Consider the following 18494-nt stretch of genomic DNA (forward strand, 5'->3'; position numbering starts at 1 on the left):
AAAATGAGTGAAGGAGCTGGACCAAGTAAAAAGGCAAAAACATATCACTTCCATACGGAATGGGAGGTGGACTTTTTTTTCACAATGTCTTTTTCCAAGTGCGTTTGCCTCATATGCCATTCTACCATCGCAGTACCAAAGAAGGGAAATGTGGAGTAATGTGGAGGTAATTACAAAAAATGTTAATAGTTAATTATGTGTGTTTTGCAATATTGGCTCATTTGGTTATGTAAGGTACATCAACATACATTGTACGTACAAATAATCCTCAATACATTTGAAAATAAATAGATGTTTTGCATTTTTGTAGTGGGTAGATCATTTTGACTCGGTCATTTTAAAAGTAGCTCGCATGCTGAAAAAGTGTGAGCACCCCTGTTCTAAATGAACGCCGGCTACTTACACATACCATTGGAGGTGATACTAAACCCCTCACCCTCCACCAGGCTCGACTTAATTCGAATCCAGACACACCCACGACTGTACGACGAGACCATCGAGGCTTGGATTAAGCCCAGAGCAGAAGTCTGAACCAGACCCCAGGGCGAATAAATTATCTCGCTCAATTAAAAGTCAAGCCGTTTTACACGCGCACATATATTAGCTCGGACTGTTGAGTCAATGTAATCACTGATTAACGCCAAATTCCCTTTATTGATGCCGTTTAATGCACGTTTAGTTTTCATGACCTTTTGTCCAAACTGGAACAAAGTGATTTTAGGCGCTTGTAAAGTTGTATAGTAGAAGTATTTCTATTTGTAAAGCGGGGGTTTCCAAATATTTTCAGCCCCTCAGCACCAAAATGTACTAAAATACATCACATAATTGTTATTTCTGTCATTTGAAAATTCAACTAAGAATGTCCTCCAAAAATGGCATAAAGATGGCATAAAGATGTTATATCACTTCATATTGGTATCAGCACGGGAGTGATAATGTACTTCACACAGCAACAAATCAAAATGTTGCATTTTCAAGCATAAACATAGCTAAATTAACAAAAGTACAAATGTAAGGTATTCAGAAGAGGCATTCAAAGTTTTCTCCTTTGGTCACTAGGTGTCAGTAATGTCATATTGAGACACTAGCCGCCGCAGGAAGTACTGTAAAGGAAATTTAAAGTAAAAAAAGAACAATAACATGGAACTCTCCCAATGCTAGTGTGAATTAATATGTCTACTGTTGTTGGGTAATAGGAGTCTACAGGTGACCATAGGGGTATTATTTCATGTCTAGAGGGTTCCAATAATATTTTAAAACTGTATTTATAAGGTCTTAAATAGGTTTTCTATGCTATAAATACAAAAATATTATATTTCCAAATAATAATTTCTTTATTGCAGTAATTCAATTCGGGTCAGGTCTGAAACTTATTAACCACTATAAAGAAGGGATTACTCTATATCTGAGTCAATTTTAGTCTACAGTACGGCAAGTGTATTACTACAGAAGGTAGTCCTAGCCGACATTTTAAAGTGCAATCAGAGGTAGATAAAGCTTCCAGGCACTTCCCACACATGAATACTTCAAATTTGGCTCCTACCATTTCGTGGAGTTAGTAAAATCAGAAAGTTGCCTACAGGCACTACATTTCATGTAGGAGGCACTGTGGCTACCATAATAGAGGAGCTAAGTGGAGCAGTTAGGATATGCTAGCGCTAAAGAAGACAGAAGACGTCTATATATTGTCATATACCGTATTTTCTGGACTATATAAGTCGCTCCGGAGTATAAGTCGCACGAGGCCAAAAATGAATAATTAGGTAGAAAAAACATACATAAGTCGCACTGGAGTATAAGTTGCATTTTTTATTATTTATAATTTTTTATTATTTATGATTTTAAAAAAGTGTGACTTATAGTCCGGAAAATATGGTATAAGTACATGACAATATCTTCCAGTCTACTAATTTAATTTTAACATTAACTGTATTGCTCCTCACAAGGCTACGCTCTGCAGTCTGTGTGTATGCTCGCAGCCCCGCCTTCACCCACCAACACTAAGAGACTATATGACTGACAAAAGGACTCACGGCTTTCATGATGATGTTCTATGGGGTGAACTCCCTTTCTGCCTGTTTGGGAACGGGAGACCAGGAAAATAGACTTTTTGCCGGCCTTTATTGAGCGATTAATTAATTCATGTATTATCGTCACAACCCTGGTGCCCACAAGACGAGAAATCTTGTCCCATTTTAATCTTGTGTGATCTTGTGACAGCCCTATCTATGACCTATGTTGAAGCCCATACCTAATATGGCAACAACAACAAAAAGACAGAATGAAAGCCAGTTACTAGAAATGATCAACTATGCATTATGTATTATTGTATTACAACTACAAAGCAAATATTTAAAAGTGTCCAGACTCCGCATGTAGCTTTAAATGGTGTTTAGTACAGTTTGTAGTGTAACTTTTCACCTCAGGGGGTGATTCTGCTGAGTCATAAGAATGAACTTCGGGCTCGCCAAGCACTATCAGCAATGTGAAAACCAAGGACGTGTTTTTTAATAGCTAGTAAGAGAATGGGCAGCATAATAATTTGAAAAGGTTACAACCCCGGTTAACTGGGAGGGGGGAATCGGATGTCATGGTCATTCCTCTCTTGCACACATAAAATGGAAATAAATACAATTATGTTGTCTTTGAGTTTGCATTTGAGCAAAGCATTGGTATGCATGCCGCTACGGCGCCCGTGCACTCTGACCTCATCACGGAGGGGGGCTAAGCTGGATAATTAGTTGACTTTTTCTGATCAAAACATCCATAAGTTCACACGGTTTGGGACTGGCAAATTAGCATGACGCGGCTGTGTTTAACCGTGTGGCGCTGTTCCACCCACTTTCTAGCCCCGAATCGATACATACAGACTGATCCAATTAGGACCTCTTAGACACTTGGCGGATAGTGTTGCCGGCCATGTTGGCGATTTCCCCCACTTCCACTGCCCAAATAGACTGCGATCGAAGTTTATATTGACGGGGTTTACAAGTACCCATCTCTGTCCATTTCCAATCACCGGACTGCCTTGTTGCTCTATCACAAGGACTTGATACGTTTACAAGGTGTACTACATTGTCAGTGAGGTGTATTTACAGTGACTGAGAGGCTGATTGAGGGTAGAGGGGGAGGGGGTGTGACACCGGCATTGTGTCCCGCCGCATGCCGTTGCTCAAGTGTATAAGAGGCAGTTTTAAGAGCACTACGCTGATAGTGAGAGTGTGTGAATGGGTTATGAATAGCTGTTACACATTGGCTTGTGTTGCTCCATTTGCTAACCCTTGCGACCTTTTCTCTACCCCCCGCCCCCCCCCACCCCCACCCCCTCCATTTCAGCGTATTCTGGGACTTGTACTGTGCAGCTCCAGACCGAAGGGAGACGTGTGAGCACTCCAGTGAGGCCAAGGCCTTCCATGACTATGTAAGTGGCCTCACTCAATCGGGTATTTGAACTCTTTCTAGGCCGTACCTCCACTGTGTGGATTACCACTGATGACACGTTTCACTCCTAACACTTATGCCAAGGGTGAAAAATGAAAGGATGCAAGGGTCACTTGGATATTTTGTAAAGCAACACATGTAGATATGCTAAGACGTGTTATATATATATATATATATATATATATATATATATATATATATATATATATATATATATATATATATATATATATATATATATATATATATATATATATATATATATATATATATATATATATATATATATATATATATATATATATATATATATATATATATATATATATATATATATATATATATATATATATATATATATATATATATATATATAGCGCGCAGACCTCACAGCTAGGAGACCAGGGTACTCCGGTTTCCTCCCACGTTCCAAAAACATGCTAGGTTAATTGGCCACTCCAAATTGTCCATAGGTATGAATGTGAGTGTGAATGGTTGTTTGTCTATATGTGCCCTGTGATTGGCTGGCCACCAGTCCAGGGTGTACCCCACCTCTCGCCCGAAGACAGCTGGGATAGGCTCCAGCTCGCCCGCGACCCTCGTGAGGATAAGTGGTAGTAAATATATATACATATATATATGTATATGTGTATATGTATATAATATGAATATATAATATTTATATATACTTCTAGAAAATCTGCATTTCAGCTTTCAACGTGTTTTTTTCTTTAACACTTCAACTTAATGCTACTAAAATGATAATATTTTTTTTCTCACAGTATTTTATTGTTTATTGTTGTAAAATATATTTTTTTTAACTTTTCAGTTACTTATATTATATTGACTTTATTCTTTATTACTCTAATTACAGCAGTTTTGTCCATTTGTGTTGTTGTCAAGGAAGGGCTGTCCTTCAGACACACAGCTGTAGATATTTGCTGGAGAAGAGACAGCACTGTGTTGAAAACAGTCCCATAAAATAGAACATATGTGAGAAGTTTGAGTTGAAAAATTCCTGCAATTTGGGTCAGCACTTGTCATTGAGGGGTGATGGTGGGTCTCGCAGCCAAACCAGTTGAGAACCTCTGCTGCTAGTAGAACATCAGTAGTAAACTTACATTGAAGCCACCGGTAAAAACTGGCAGTGGTCAGGACGGACCCGCAAGAGAACCCTCAGAGGAGGAGGGTGGTGTTCAAAACGTGTCCCTTGTTATGAAATGGGATGGGCATGTAAGTGGACCTGGAAGAAGCTACTGTATCTCGTCTCGTGTGTAAATGTCATGTGTTATGATTGATACGCTGCATCTTTCCCCTTAGGAGGCCATGCCCTCTGGTCAAGACTGTGTGTGTTCGTGTGTGCGTGCATGCTGTATAGTGTGGGGAGATAATGGAATAGAGTTCTAATCCGGTAATCCCAGCACTGGGTTGAGGCTAAGCCAGGGATTTTGTGTCTGTGTGTGTGCGTGCGTATTTATGGACGGGGGGCATCTTTGGCAAGCAGCCTATAGAAGAAGGGTGGAGGGGCTCACACCCCCAGTGCCAGTTAACCCCCGTGTGCGTGCGTGACAGTGCGATAGTCGTGCTGCACGGTCGCTCGCTGTCTGCTTCCCAGCAGTGATGAAGCGAAGGAGACAAGCCCGGTTTAATTTTGGCTCCGGCCCCCCTGAGGCCTCTCTCTCCGAGCACAGGTCCTCTCTGCTGGTTTCAAGAGACGCTTGACAGAGAAGACATAGCGAAAAAAGGGAATTTGTGTGTGTGTGTGTGTGTGTGTGTGTGTGTCTTATCTTTACAAGAGTTTGTCAGTCTTTTGAAGGCTGCTTGATTGCGGGGGCCGCCGTTTATGAGGCATTATCCCGGCGTTCTCCGCTGGGTGCCGGGACCCTGCAAAGGTTTTACGGTGGCAGTCGGCTTTGTGTGACATGCAGGATGAAGGGCTTTGAGGCTCTTTATCTTCACTATCTTCAACAGTAGTTTATTGATGCTAGTTGTTTCTCCTCAAATGTCTGAGCAGAGGAAATAGTCATTACAGTACGGGGGCACATTTGTTAAACAAAAGCAGCCGCAAACTTGCATTGGCCCCGGTGGAGGTTTCTTTAGTCTTTACAACGCATCTAATCCTTTGGAATCCTGACTTGCAGTGAGGTCCTTTTAGTCTTTGTTCGTTTGCATTAAAAAGGGCTCAGCATACTATAAATATGAATACATGTATTCATTTAGTTAAGCTAACTTCTTAAATTCATTGTTGCTCTTCTATAAGGATTTTATTGTGGTTAGATCAATCTAAAGCTCACCCTGCCTGGTTTGGATCTGCGTCATTTGTAGGTGACCCCGTGAGCAAAGTAGTGTGAAGCGTCTTGCTCAAGGGCACAACGGCAGTGGCTGGGATGGAGGAAGCGGGATTCGAAACATGCAACCCACCAGTTACTGGACAATCTGTCCTCCCTTCACAGCGTGCCTTGTCTCATTAGATCCATTCATGAATGTTAATCTAAGACAATCGATGAATAGTTGGAGTCATAGTCGCTGTGTGTATATGCAATAATCCCTCACTAGCAGTTAATTGGTTAAGTGAATTTCCACAAAGTAGGGACCTGTTTGCGACCTTTTAAATACGTTTTTTGCAAACAAGATTAGCGCCCTCTAGACATTAAATAACACCTCATAGTCACCTTTTATACCCATTACCCAATATAGTAGACATAATAAGAGAAAATAAGGCTGTACGATTACAGAGTGGTTAGTGTGTTGGCCACACAACCAGGAGATGGGAAGACCTGGGTTCGACTCTCCGCTTGGCATGCACGGGGAAAACATGCAAACCCCACACTGAGATGCCCAAGCAGAGATTTGAACCCAAGTTTTCCACAACTGACCAACAGGCTAACCACACAGCTGTACCACCACCTAGCTCTACGTATATCATTTATAAAATAAATAAAAGCTAACTGTATGTTATTTTTGAATAAAGCAATGGCCCATAGTTCTAAAATTGACATCAATTTTTTATTTTTTATTTTTTTTTATCATTGAACCTGAAAATTTCCCTTGGCCCGGTTCGTCCCCCACCCAAGGACTGGTACTGGTGGGGCGGGGGGACTCCTGCTGTACAGTACTTATTACTGTGGTAGCTGTTGTCTCAGCAGTCTAACATTACTGACACGTAGTGACCAGTGTAGAATACTACCTATCAATACAACGCTTTTGTATACGTCTTCTGAATGCGTCTTGAAAATGCTTCATCTAGCCAAAAATTAAATAAAATATGCACATTGTATTGCATTATGCAATATATTCTTCTTCTCGTGTTTTTCTCTTCATACCCTGCTGACGTCTTGCACGGTGGTTTGAGTTGTATGCCACTTTAGAGGCAAAATAATGTGCTACAGTGGAGGTCTGTGTGGATGGTGAACTTACTAACATCGTAACATCGTTTACGCAGCAAACGAGTTGAGACTGAATCAAACAGCGCCTCTGCTGGTTGTAGTCAAGTAGTGCGTTTTTGCCTCCAGACACAGTTAATCAACAATAAATTCATCGCAATTGCCAGATTTTTCAATGATGAATTCATTGATTATGATGTCCATACCTCATGAAATTAATTTATGCATTGCATAATTTTTGCATTGTATTAAAAAGTGTAGTGTCAAGCTGTCTGTTTCTAGGTGCTCAAAGTGCTTTTGTTTTCTCAGATAGCAGTTTGTTCATTTAACAGTTTGCTGAGAAACAAATTCAGTTCTTAGCGGCTTGATGCTTGCAGCCAGTTCTTTCCCTTACACAATCCCACTCCTCACCTCCATTGTTTCTATACACTCGCTCGTTATTTACATTTATCATCACTTTTGCCACTTTCACACTCCAGCCTTTTTTTTTTTTTTTTTTACACCTGCCTGTTTACATTGTGACATCTGAAGATCTGCATCGATTTATTATATTTTGCTTCTACACTTCTCTCTTCCCTCACCTCCTTTACCTTATCACTCCCTCTCTCTCACTGTCCCCTTTGCCTCTTCCTCCTTTCCTATCTCCCTCCTTCGCGCTCTCGCCAATTCCACTACCTCTCTTTCTGGGAGAAGATTGATTGGCTAATCTCTCTGTTTACCCACAATGCTGTGTAGAGGAGGGCAGTGTGGACAACACCAAAATTGTCTGAAAATGGAGCTGAGTGGGCAAATGTCACAATGGGGAGTAAAGATAAAGGCCATACGGGAAGTCCTCTGTTTACCAACAAGTTCTGTTCCGACAACTCTGCTTTTTTTAATGTAAGTTGCAGTTTATGCCTAAATTAGCACCTAATTTACTCCTACTGTCCACCATATTAAGCCATTTTAAGCATCATGCAAAAAATGGCTAAAGGAAGGAAAACCTGTACAAATGTAAGGGATTCAACAGCTTTTGTGATGGGTAGTAGTAGTAGTAGTAGTAGTAGTAGTATTGGTCCCTTGTTTATTGCGGTTAGTTGGTTCCAGACCCGACTGGGATAACTGTCTTTCCAGAAGCAGAATTCAATATTAATAAATTGAATATTTTCATAGAAAACACTTTCTTCATTATTAGAGCCCTGTAGATAGACACTGCAGTAGTCACCTTTACACTCATATTCTTTGATTACATCATATTGTGCAGGCTATGGGATCAATCCGAGGACATAAGACGCCCGCCTCATGGTAACTAGTTGGCCTCTTCAATTAGCTTATTCTAAACTTAAGAAAGTATATCACACTGAGTAGGGAATTATTTCCCCCCACTTGATCTCAGCCATGGCATTTTGGCCCAGTAGCCAATCTAATGTAATCTAACATCATGTCTCATAACATTACTGATGCCTAGTGACTGGAATATTACAGATAACTTGTCTTTCAATATTTTTTGACTAATAATAGGTAAGTGGTTCCCAAACATTTGACCTGAAGCCATGTACCCCCCCATGCACACTTAAAAAAACATCCACATTTTTATCGGAATTAACTTGAAATATTGAGCATAATTAATTGGTTAAATTAATTGTATAGTGTATGTGTATTTTGCATGGTCACATTTTGATTTTGAAGTTTCAGGTGAACACTGATAAATCGATAAGTAACCATCCTTCGTCTTTCATTGTGGTTTGATGTCGGCATCCGTCCGTATGAATGGGTTCAATTTGAGCTACCCTTTTATTGCCCACTTACAATGGATATTGTTTATCTGCATATTCATTTAATACCAAGGGGAAGGTTTAATGATCGTGGTAATGTAGTATCCCAAGTACAAAAATACCCACAACCAACGATAACGCTGCATTTTCCGCACTCACAGTGACAGGTTTTTACTTCATCTGCTATAGACCAAGAAAACCCAATCTGTTGAGGCAGACGGCCACCCAAAGTCTATGTTCTTTTTAATGGTGTGAGCTTAAAACCCCCAGATAACCTTAAAAGTCATATGGTGTTGAATCGAATTGATTAAATACAGGTGAGTGAAATGTGTTGATCGATGAATGAGCTGTTCAAAGTCATTTTACCCGGCGCTGCCTCCAGGTCCAGGGGAGGTTATCCGTTTTGGTGTGTGTTGCGCGTGCGTGGGGGGCCAGGTTTTGATCATCATGCCTCAGGCAAACAACTGCAGACGTGCGACATAAAGTGCGCAACCTTTTGAAGTCGACCGTAAACATTTTTTTTCAGCTTTCAAATCAGCATTTCCGCCCTGGCTCGTGGCGCCGCAAGGCCGTCCTTATATGACAAAATGTTTTTTTTTTTCATACTACTTGGACAGATGTGGCTCTCCTGCAAAGATGCCACGTTGACTTTGACCATCTCCACCTAGGGTGTTGGTAAAGATGAGGCTAATGGTGCCACAGGGCTGCTAACGGCATCTACTCAAGGAAGGCTCCATTTTCCTCTCATGTGCAGGACCTACTGGATGGATCAATAGTGCTCAACACATTATTGACCTCCGCCTGATTCCTTTCACACAGAAAAAACAGAGACATAAACACAAGACGAAGTGTGTGTGTGTGTGTGTGTGTGCGCGCCTGCCTGGAGAGGCTACTAATCTACATTCTGGTTCACACTGATATGTACCTCATCACCGTCTCCTTGACCTCCTGTCCTTAGCACACAGAGAGAAAGGGAGGGAGGGGCCGAGGTAGGGGGAGGTGATGGAGGGAGTGTGTGTGGAGAAGGGAGGCAAAAGAGCTGACTGTGGTGATCCAGCTAATTTATCAACCCAGTCAAAACACGGCGATTGCGCTCAGGAGCAACAGGATACGGACGCTTCACTCACGCTGTTACGTCGGACTCGCAAACATGAAAAAAAGCAGAGTCCGCGCACACACACACACACACACACACACACACACGGGATGACAGCACTAATACACGCCGCAGACACAACATCCACTCAACTCACACTCCAGAGACCCGGCACAGAGGCCAAAGACAAAGACGAGGAATAAAAAGAATGGCGAAGCTAAAATAAAAATCAGCCACTGTGGAGGAGGTGGAATGCAGGAGCAGACGAGGGGCGCTGCATACCTTTTCTTCACTTTCCCGGCTAACTTTTTCTTTGCTTTTGCGTCCTCCAGACAGTCGTATTCATAGAAGAACATATTGGGGCAACAGTGTTGCTGGTTAAGACACCGAGATCAGGGCTTCTGAAATGTTCTCATTTTCCTGTGGCCATTAAGTTGTGACCCACCTTGATTGCAGTCATGTTACAATTTATTTTGTATCATTTTGTATACTTTCTTTAAATCCCTTTTATTTGTATTTGATTTCTTGACATTAAGAAGAACTTGATCATACTCCAGACAGACAGGAAGAAGGTTGGGAGGCATTGCTCTCAGCACAGTGCCGCATTTGTTCCATAGAACAACGGCACGAATGGATTGAGCCTTTTTTCAGTCACAATCTCTTTTTCAATCTCGCAGTGAGCATGCACACAGAGTGACGAGTGTAGTCACATAGTAGAAATTCTATACATCATACTAGCAGATTGCAATATATAGTCATATTTTGTATATTTGTTTGTACTTTTCTTAAAGTTAAACTCCACTTTTGGCTTCCCATAATGCCTTGTTTTGTAAAACTTTGCTGAGGTTACATATGTGTTTAGTTAACATAGTTGTTTATTATTCCCTATATTAGTAGTAGCAGTAGTTGCTGTAATTTTCTTGCCTGTTACAGTACATGTCATTTTTGCGTTGCTGTGATTGCAAGCCGTGTTCTGTCTCGTGTGACAAGCTCACTGTGATTTCAGTGTTGGCTATGACTTGCCCAATTGAACAGCCGCTTCCTTTTAAGCAAGCTAAAGTGCCTTTGACCATCCCTTGTGGACCTCTAGTTTGTATATATGGAAATAAGAAAACAGCAGAAATGTAAAAACAGCCGTAATTTTATGAGCACAAAGTCAAAAATATTAAGACTAAAAAGTCATTCTGACTTGAAAAAAGGTGCATTTTTATGAGAATAAACTTGTAATATTATGAGAAAAATGTCATTCCAGTCGCAAAATGGTGTCTTTTTAAAGTCAGATTCATTCATTCATTCATTTTCTACCAATTATCCTCACGAGGGTCACGGAGCCTATCCCAGCTGTCATTGGGCGAGAGTCGGGGTACACCCCGGACTGGTCGGCAGCCAATCACAGGGCACATATAGACAAACAACCATTCACACTCACATTCATACCTATGGACAATTTGGAGTGGCCAATTAACCTAGCATGTTTTTGGAATGTGGGAGGAAACCGGAGTACCCGGAGAAAACCCACGCATGCACGGGGAGAACATGCAAACTCCACACAGAGATGGCCGAGGGTGGAATCGAACTTAGGTCTCCTGGCTGTGAGGCCTGCGTGCTAACTAGTCCTCTGTGAAGCCCATTCTTATCATATTTACAAAATTTCAAAGGAGCCCGTGCATCCTTTATTTTTTAGTATGGGGGCCACAAAATATGGCCCCAAGTTGGAGACCTCGGGCTAGAACTCATGAAGTTGGATAGTAGCAATACAATTGTAGAGAGGGTACTATCATCATATGCTGCAACTTATTTTGTATCGTTAGTAATGATGAAGAGTACATGAGAAAGCAGAAAGGAAAATGTAGCCATCTCTGACCACATAGTTATTTATCAATAAGTATATTGCACAACATATTAGCAACAAAAATGTTGGAACAGCAGTAAATACATTTTGAAGTACATGCAGAGTTTGAATGATGCTGACCACTACTTATACTTCAAATGTAGCTACAGCCATTTTGTGCGGTTAGTAAAAAAATAAAATAAAATAATACAGCAGGAGGTTGCCTACAGCCATTACAGGTGTGAATGTGAATGTTTTTTGCCCTAATTAGATACCCAGGCAGTAATTTGCTTTATAGGAGACTGTGGTTAGTTAAATAGAGGCGTTAATTGGATCATTTACGGTAGTTGTTGCATAAATATCCCCGAGCATTTTCAAAACGTCTCCCTCTGTTTTTGTTTAACTTTTGGTGGGCTCTAGTGACATAATTGACTCTTACGCTTCCTGCCTCATCATTATTTAGCGTTTCAAGCCGCTGTGCTACAAATATGTATGTTCATTATGTCAGTGAATTAGAGTGGCAGTGGTGCTTGTGATGTATGGCACATGCTCTTTTTGGCAACTATTGTTTATCATCATAAACAAGACCCCCCACCCCTTCCCCTTATTTCCAGCTTTACTTTCTCTGCTGATTGAAGATGGCAGGCTTGTCTTTTGTTTTTGTGTGTGTGTGTGTGTGTAACTCTACTTGTGTGCTTTGTGTTGCAGTGAAAAGGTAGATATAGGCGACACTGTGGGCGTCGCTACAAAAGCACAGTGGGCCAGTTTGGTTTTAATAAAGACCCGGCTGCATACTAAATCTACCTTTTGCACGGAGAAAAGGAACAAGAACTAATAGATGTTGTTAATAGTCTTTATCAATAATGTGCCACGGTGATTGATGATGAACAAATCCCATTTTTTTCCCCCTTCGTTCACAGCCTCTCTCCAACCTTGCATGTTTATCTTCAAACTCTACTCTCCTTCTCCTGCATCTTCTTGTTCTTTCTCTCTCCTGGAGCGGGGGATGCCAGGGGGACAGAGTGCAGATAGGACCTGTCTCCATGGCAACAGCTTCTGCAAGCTTCTGACGCCCTACTCGTAAGACGTGGAAGGGGGAGGTGAGGGGGGGATGGCGGCAGCGTTGAAGGCATGAGGGGAGGAAAAGGTTGCGATAGGGACGAATTGTACTAAGGTTGCGGGGCACAGGGAAGAGAATATACCTGTGTGTGTGTGTATTAGTATTAGGGTGGAAAGATGGTGGGAAAGGATGGAGAAGAAAAGATGAGGGGGAAGGAGAGAGACAGCCGACCCTGCTCCCTCCCCAAGGACTCGGTGGCCTGCTCATGTTCACTAGCAGAATTAACATAAAGATGGGGGGAGGTGTGTTTGTGCATGTGATTTTTTTTCCCTCCTTTTGTTATTTGTGTGCGCTGATTTCACGTAGAAGTGCAAGGAAGTAATTGGTAGTATATCCAAGCGTGCGTGTGTCACTACGATGTAGTGTGCTCGTTAGGTGTGTGTGTGTGTGTGTGCGTGTGCACGCTCGCACACTGGTGGACCAATGCATGGTGAAGGGTGCGTGTGTGTTGGTGAGCACCGTTCCCTCCCCTGGGTCTTAAACCCCCCCCCATCCTCCCCATTCTCCTCCGTCTGCCTCACTACTGAAAGGCTGTACTTTATAAGCTTGTGATGCAACTCTTTGTGTGTGTGTTTGTTCCGGCGTGCTTATGTAAGCACTTTGAACATGCGTCTCCGTCTATGTGTGTTGACGAGAATACAGTTATATCATATGTAACTCCCGGGCTGAATCATTTGGCGAGTCACCTCCCCCAAGATTCCAGTTCCAGTTTTCTTTGCATATTGTTTGGCTTGACAAAGGAGCGAGACAACAGTGTTAGCTTGTGCTCCTTTGGTTTAGCACTGAGGTTGTGCACGAAGAACTGGCATTTATTGGCTTTTCCTTCCTTACAGAACCCTGTGATATTGCCGCACCCTTGTGCGCTTTCACACAGCGACTGAAGGGGAGAAGTGAGTGTTGAGTGTGTCCCTGACCCGGCTTTTTTATGGCTCCGATACGACCTCTGGATACTGGCAGGATTCTCTGTCCTTGACATTTATACAGTTATCCAATCTGGAAAACCGTTGGATATACCTGGCTTGAACAGGCTGTGGTAAAAAAAAATGTTCATTATTTTTTAGTAGGAAATGTTACTGAATAACGGCGGCACGGCGGTCGAGTGGTTAGCGCGCAGACCTCATAGCTAGGAGACCAGGGTTCAATTCCACCCTCGGCCATCTCTGTGTGGAGTTTGCATTTTCTCCCTGTGCATGCGTGGGTTTTCTCCGGGTACTCCGGTTTCCTCCCACATTCCAAAAACATGCTAGGTTAATTGGTGACTCCAAATTGTCCATAGGTATGAATGTGAGTGTGAATGGTTGTTTGTCTATATGTGCCCTGTGATTGGCTGGCGACCAGTCCAAGGTGTACCCCGCCTCTCGCCCAAAGACAGCTGGGATAGGCTCCAGCACCCCCCGCGACCCTCGTGAGGAAAAGCGGTAGAAAATGAATGAATGAATGAATGTTACTGAATAGGGTCTGCACAGTCGAGAAGTGGTTAGTGCGCAGGCCACACAGCTCGAAGATGCAAGTTCGATTCCACCTTCGGCCATCTCTGTGTGGAGTTTGCATGTTCTCCCCGTGCATGCGTGGGTTTTCTCCGGGTACTCCGGTTTCCTCCCACATTCCAAAAACATGCTAGGTTAATTGGCCACTCCAAATTGTCCATAGGTATGAATGTGAGTGTGAATGGTTGTTTGTCTATATGTGCCCTGTGATTGGCTGGCGACCAGTCCAGGGTGTACCCCGCCTCTTGCCCGAAGACAGCTGGGATAGGCTCCAGCACCCCCGCGACCCTCGTGAGGATAAGCGGTAGAAAATGAATGAATGCATGATGCATGAATGCTGGTCCCCTTTCACACTGTCTGTAAAAACTGGCATTTTCCTGGCTTTTTCATCTTATGGATCATTGTCGTAATAAAGGCAGGACGCCTGCTGCTTTGTTGCGGAATATTTAGTATTAATATAGTTAGTATTAATATAGTTTGTGCACATGCACACGTACACTTGCAAGTGTGAAAATTGTAAATAGTTGGTATAATTGTGAAAACTATTTTTTTTTGTTTATGTTGTGTCACGGTGTTTAGCCATTTTGGCTAAATATATATATATATGGCTAAATATGTGTCAGTGTGAAAGTTATGCTTGAAATGTACTGCATCTTTTCACCAAAAGCCTTTTCTTTACATTTGTTTGTGTTATGTTCTACTGCCGATTACTAAAGAATGGAAAAAAATACAAACCATTTTTCTTCTGATGCAAGATCTTTTTTTTTTTGTATAAACCATGTTTATGTATCCCAAGACCACAATATTATGTGTGCCTTGAAAATTCCGCCAAAATCCTTAAAAAAAATGTAATTGTCATTTTTAGATTGCCTTGAATAGCTACCTACCTGACTCTCATATGGTTGTCGTCTGGTGGTGGCAAGGTTATGAACAGGAGACAATTAAAGGCCGCATTTAATAGAATTATCGCATGTGTGCTATCAGTTTGCGTTGGATGGTGACCAGCTGCAGCTGTAACTGCTGCAAATGGATCACCCGCACGTTGTCACATGTGATCATATTACATGTAATGTGTAATTGTTGTGATTTGTTTAAATCCCACTTGGCAAATAGCTGCCTGCTTCAATGAGCCAAAATAAACGAAGGCATAATGAATTGGCTCAAATTGAATTAGTTTTGACTCTGAAGCAACTGTTGCATAGCCACATACTGTATATGAACGCTATCCTGTAACAGTTTATACCGCAATAAAAAGGTTTTCTTGTTGTCATCATGTACTTGAGGATGCTGCCACGTATCGTTAAACAATATTTCCTTGAGGTTATTGTGCTGTGCTTTGTTAACTGACGGTAAGTATCACTGAAGTGGCGCTGCTTTTTTCATAGCATGCATCAACGGGGTTCTCGTTATGGCATAGAAGTGCAGTGATTTCTCCTTGAACACTTTGTCCTAATTTAGTCTTGGTCAGCAGGAAAAAAATGAATCCCTTATAGTCTACCATCTTCATGTAACGGTTTAAAGGCCATAATAGAAGACACTTTCCTGAATTAACCATTAAACTTAATATGTTGAGGGGGGGCAGCAGGGCAGGGAGGGCGCTGAGCCATCAGGTGTAGACATTGCCCCCTTCAGGATCTTGGCAGTCATTGCATCATGGACATTATTGTGCTGAGCGTCACATTGAATGAGTTTCGCTTTGTGTTCCAGAGTGCAGCAGCAGCACCCAGCCCGGTGATGGGCAACATGCCCCCCAACGATGCCATGCCAGGCGGGCCCATGCCTCCAGGCTTCTTCCAGGTATGACCCTTATCCCGTCCACCCCACACAGCTTTGCACCAATCAATTGTTCCTTCCATCGCATGGCCACCTTACCGCTATTTCTAGCCTGTCACTCCTAAAGGTCATTATTAACAGTTAGTAGCTATGTTGGGGGGAAAAGATAATAGTGTTAAAACGTAATGAGGAAAATATCTATAATGATGAGGTAAAATACCATTTTGTCAAGACTGTTGTTTGCATTTGTAAGTCCATCATTCACTTATGAGTGCACTGTTGTTCTTTTAAAATGACTTCTAAAAACTAATTTGACATTTTTTTTTTCATTGCAATATTTCAACTTTTGTCTCGAAACATAGGCTTCTTTTCTCTTTTTTAAGTTATTAATTTAACCTAGCTTTTCCCCCTCACAATACAACTTTTAGAAAATGTTACTGGTAATAGTAGTACAACAACTTGATTGTTCTAACACAAAGTTTTGTACTTTTTTCTGCTAGTATGACCATTTTCTGGTCACTTTCTTACAACTTTATTCATGTAACATCATAATGCTACCACGTGACTTCTCCTCATTTTACCACTACTGCACAGTCCTGCTAAGTAGTACTACAAAAGTTGTTTTAATTTGAAAAAAGTTTTAAGACGTTAACTAATTTGAGTTTTTTCTCAGATTACAAATAAAAAAAAATGTTTTACAAATAATTGTAATATAAATTCATTATTACAACACAACTTTTTAACAATGTTGCAGCTGTAAAATAACTTATTTTGAATATGATGACTTTGTTTTACTCTTATTGAAAATATACCGCTCTTTTTGTTATATTGCACGGAAGAGAGTATTTCATGGTGTAGCATATGCCACACAACTTTCGAAAGAGTTCGAAAGATTATCGACTGCATTATCAGTAGTGAAAAACGAATCTGTCTCACAATGGTCTAAACCTAGCTGATGTTCCCTGTTAGCGGGTGAACAATCGAACGCTTGGTGAGTGCAGGTACTCGCTACCGCCCTGCCTCTCCCTACTGGGACAAAGAGACTGAAAGACTGACAGGAGGGCTCCCTATGCCGTTCATTCCGCTATAGAACCAACATTCCCAGGTGTTGAGAGACACATAGTGTCACATAGTGAACACTCTTGTCAACCAGCTTGTTTGATAGAGAGAGAGAAAGAGAGAAGGAAAACACGCATGCACATGTTGATATATCAAGGCCATAAAAATGATCACATTTTTAAAATGTATTGTGCTGTTAATTGATTTATTGATTATCATGGCAGACCTACTTTCAGTTATGCAGGCGTTTTAAAAATCAGTGATGGACCACGAATTTGTAATCGGGACATTATGGCGTCTCGTAATCTTCCTCTTATTTTCCCCTCTATTTTTACTATTCTCATAAAACGACTTTTTTTCTTCTAATATACTTGCCTATTCTCGTAACAGTGTTCTTAACTCGTAATGTCACTAAAATGTACAATTTTCTTCTTATAATAGTTTAACATTATTCTGGTATTGTCATGAATTCTCTTTTTTTCTCCAATTTTTTTTCTCATAAATTCTAATATTACAGCTCAGAACAGTGCAATTGTTTATTTTCTCACTTTAATTAAATTCCTTCTAAAGGAGTGACTTTTAAAGAATATATTTTAAAAATGTTCTTTTGTGTTGGACTGTTATTGTCAGGTCTTTTAATAACAGTTGTTAGTTATCGTCATAATGACTTTTAGATAAACGTGTAATAATTCACTTGTATGTTCAATGATTTCCATCTTCTCACTCTGTGGCTTCCATTCTTGATATTTCCACCCACCGGGGGCTTGTGAAGCTCTCACCATTCATTCATTCATTCATTCATTCATATATCCGTGGTCCGCTGTTGAGTCCATTGGTGATTCAGCCTAATGTAGTCATCCTCTCCATCCTACATCTCTGCCTCCGCCGCCCTGTTCTCCCGACTCTGGCACGCACACACCAACCACACGACCTGGGACACAGAGCTGCACACCGGTACATGTACACTCGGTGTGTGCGGTGTGATGGACAGCGTTGGCATTTGGCCGCGGCACGATAAGGTGGCGGAGGAGAGTAGGAGAGAGGAAGCGGGCGGCATTCAAGAGAGTTTGAAGGGTGGAGGGATGAGAAAGCTCACCTGCACCTGGGCTGTGGTCACCGAGCATTGTTTTCATGCTGTAAGCAAGGCAATCTGCTGGCTGGCAGGCAGGAGGTGAGGGGGTCCTAATGAGAGTGAATAAGCATAAGCAATGGTGGAGGGAGCCTGTGTGCTATTTATAACGTTGGTGGAGGAGTGAGGGTGTATGTGCACATGTAGCGGTGAAGGGACTTATTGTGACAGGGAGCTGTGGTTTGTTTGCTGCAAACACGCTTCGTTGGCACTGTAGGAATGCTAACCGTCCGTCATGCAACAGTTTGAGAGCATGCAAAAGACTCATTCGCGTGACAACTGTAGAGTCCGAAATGCCCATGTCTACACAGGTTATTTATGTACCTCCTGTCATCGAGGGGAAGTGCATTGAATTGTTTGTTCTGCATGTCACTATGCGTTGCTGGCATGGATACACCAACAAATGTGCATTATTTGTCAT

At 41.6% G+C, this 18494-nt stretch overlaps 1 protein-coding gene across 5 annotated transcripts in view; it reads left to right on the plus strand.

The window, feature by feature from the left end:
• Positions 1–18494, plus strand: part of zgc:110158 (uncharacterized protein LOC553590 homolog) — a 45337-nt gene that overhangs the window by 13898 nt on the left and 12945 nt on the right. For all 5 annotated transcript variants that reach the window (XM_058090222.1, XM_058090223.1, XM_058090221.1 and 2 more), the window contains exons 4-5: positions 3337–3421; positions 15820–15909. In XM_058090222.1, the coding sequence (XP_057946205.1) occupies positions 3337–3421; positions 15820–15909 (175 nt within the window). The remainder of the gene's footprint in view (positions 1–3336; positions 3422–15819; positions 15910–18494) is intronic.

Source organism: Doryrhamphus excisus, chromosome 13, assembly GCF_030265055.1.
Source record: "Doryrhamphus excisus isolate RoL2022-K1 chromosome 13, RoL_Dexc_1.0, whole genome shotgun sequence".
In the NCBI taxonomy this organism is placed as follows: Eukaryota; Metazoa; Chordata; class Actinopteri; order Syngnathiformes; family Syngnathidae; genus Doryrhamphus; species Doryrhamphus excisus.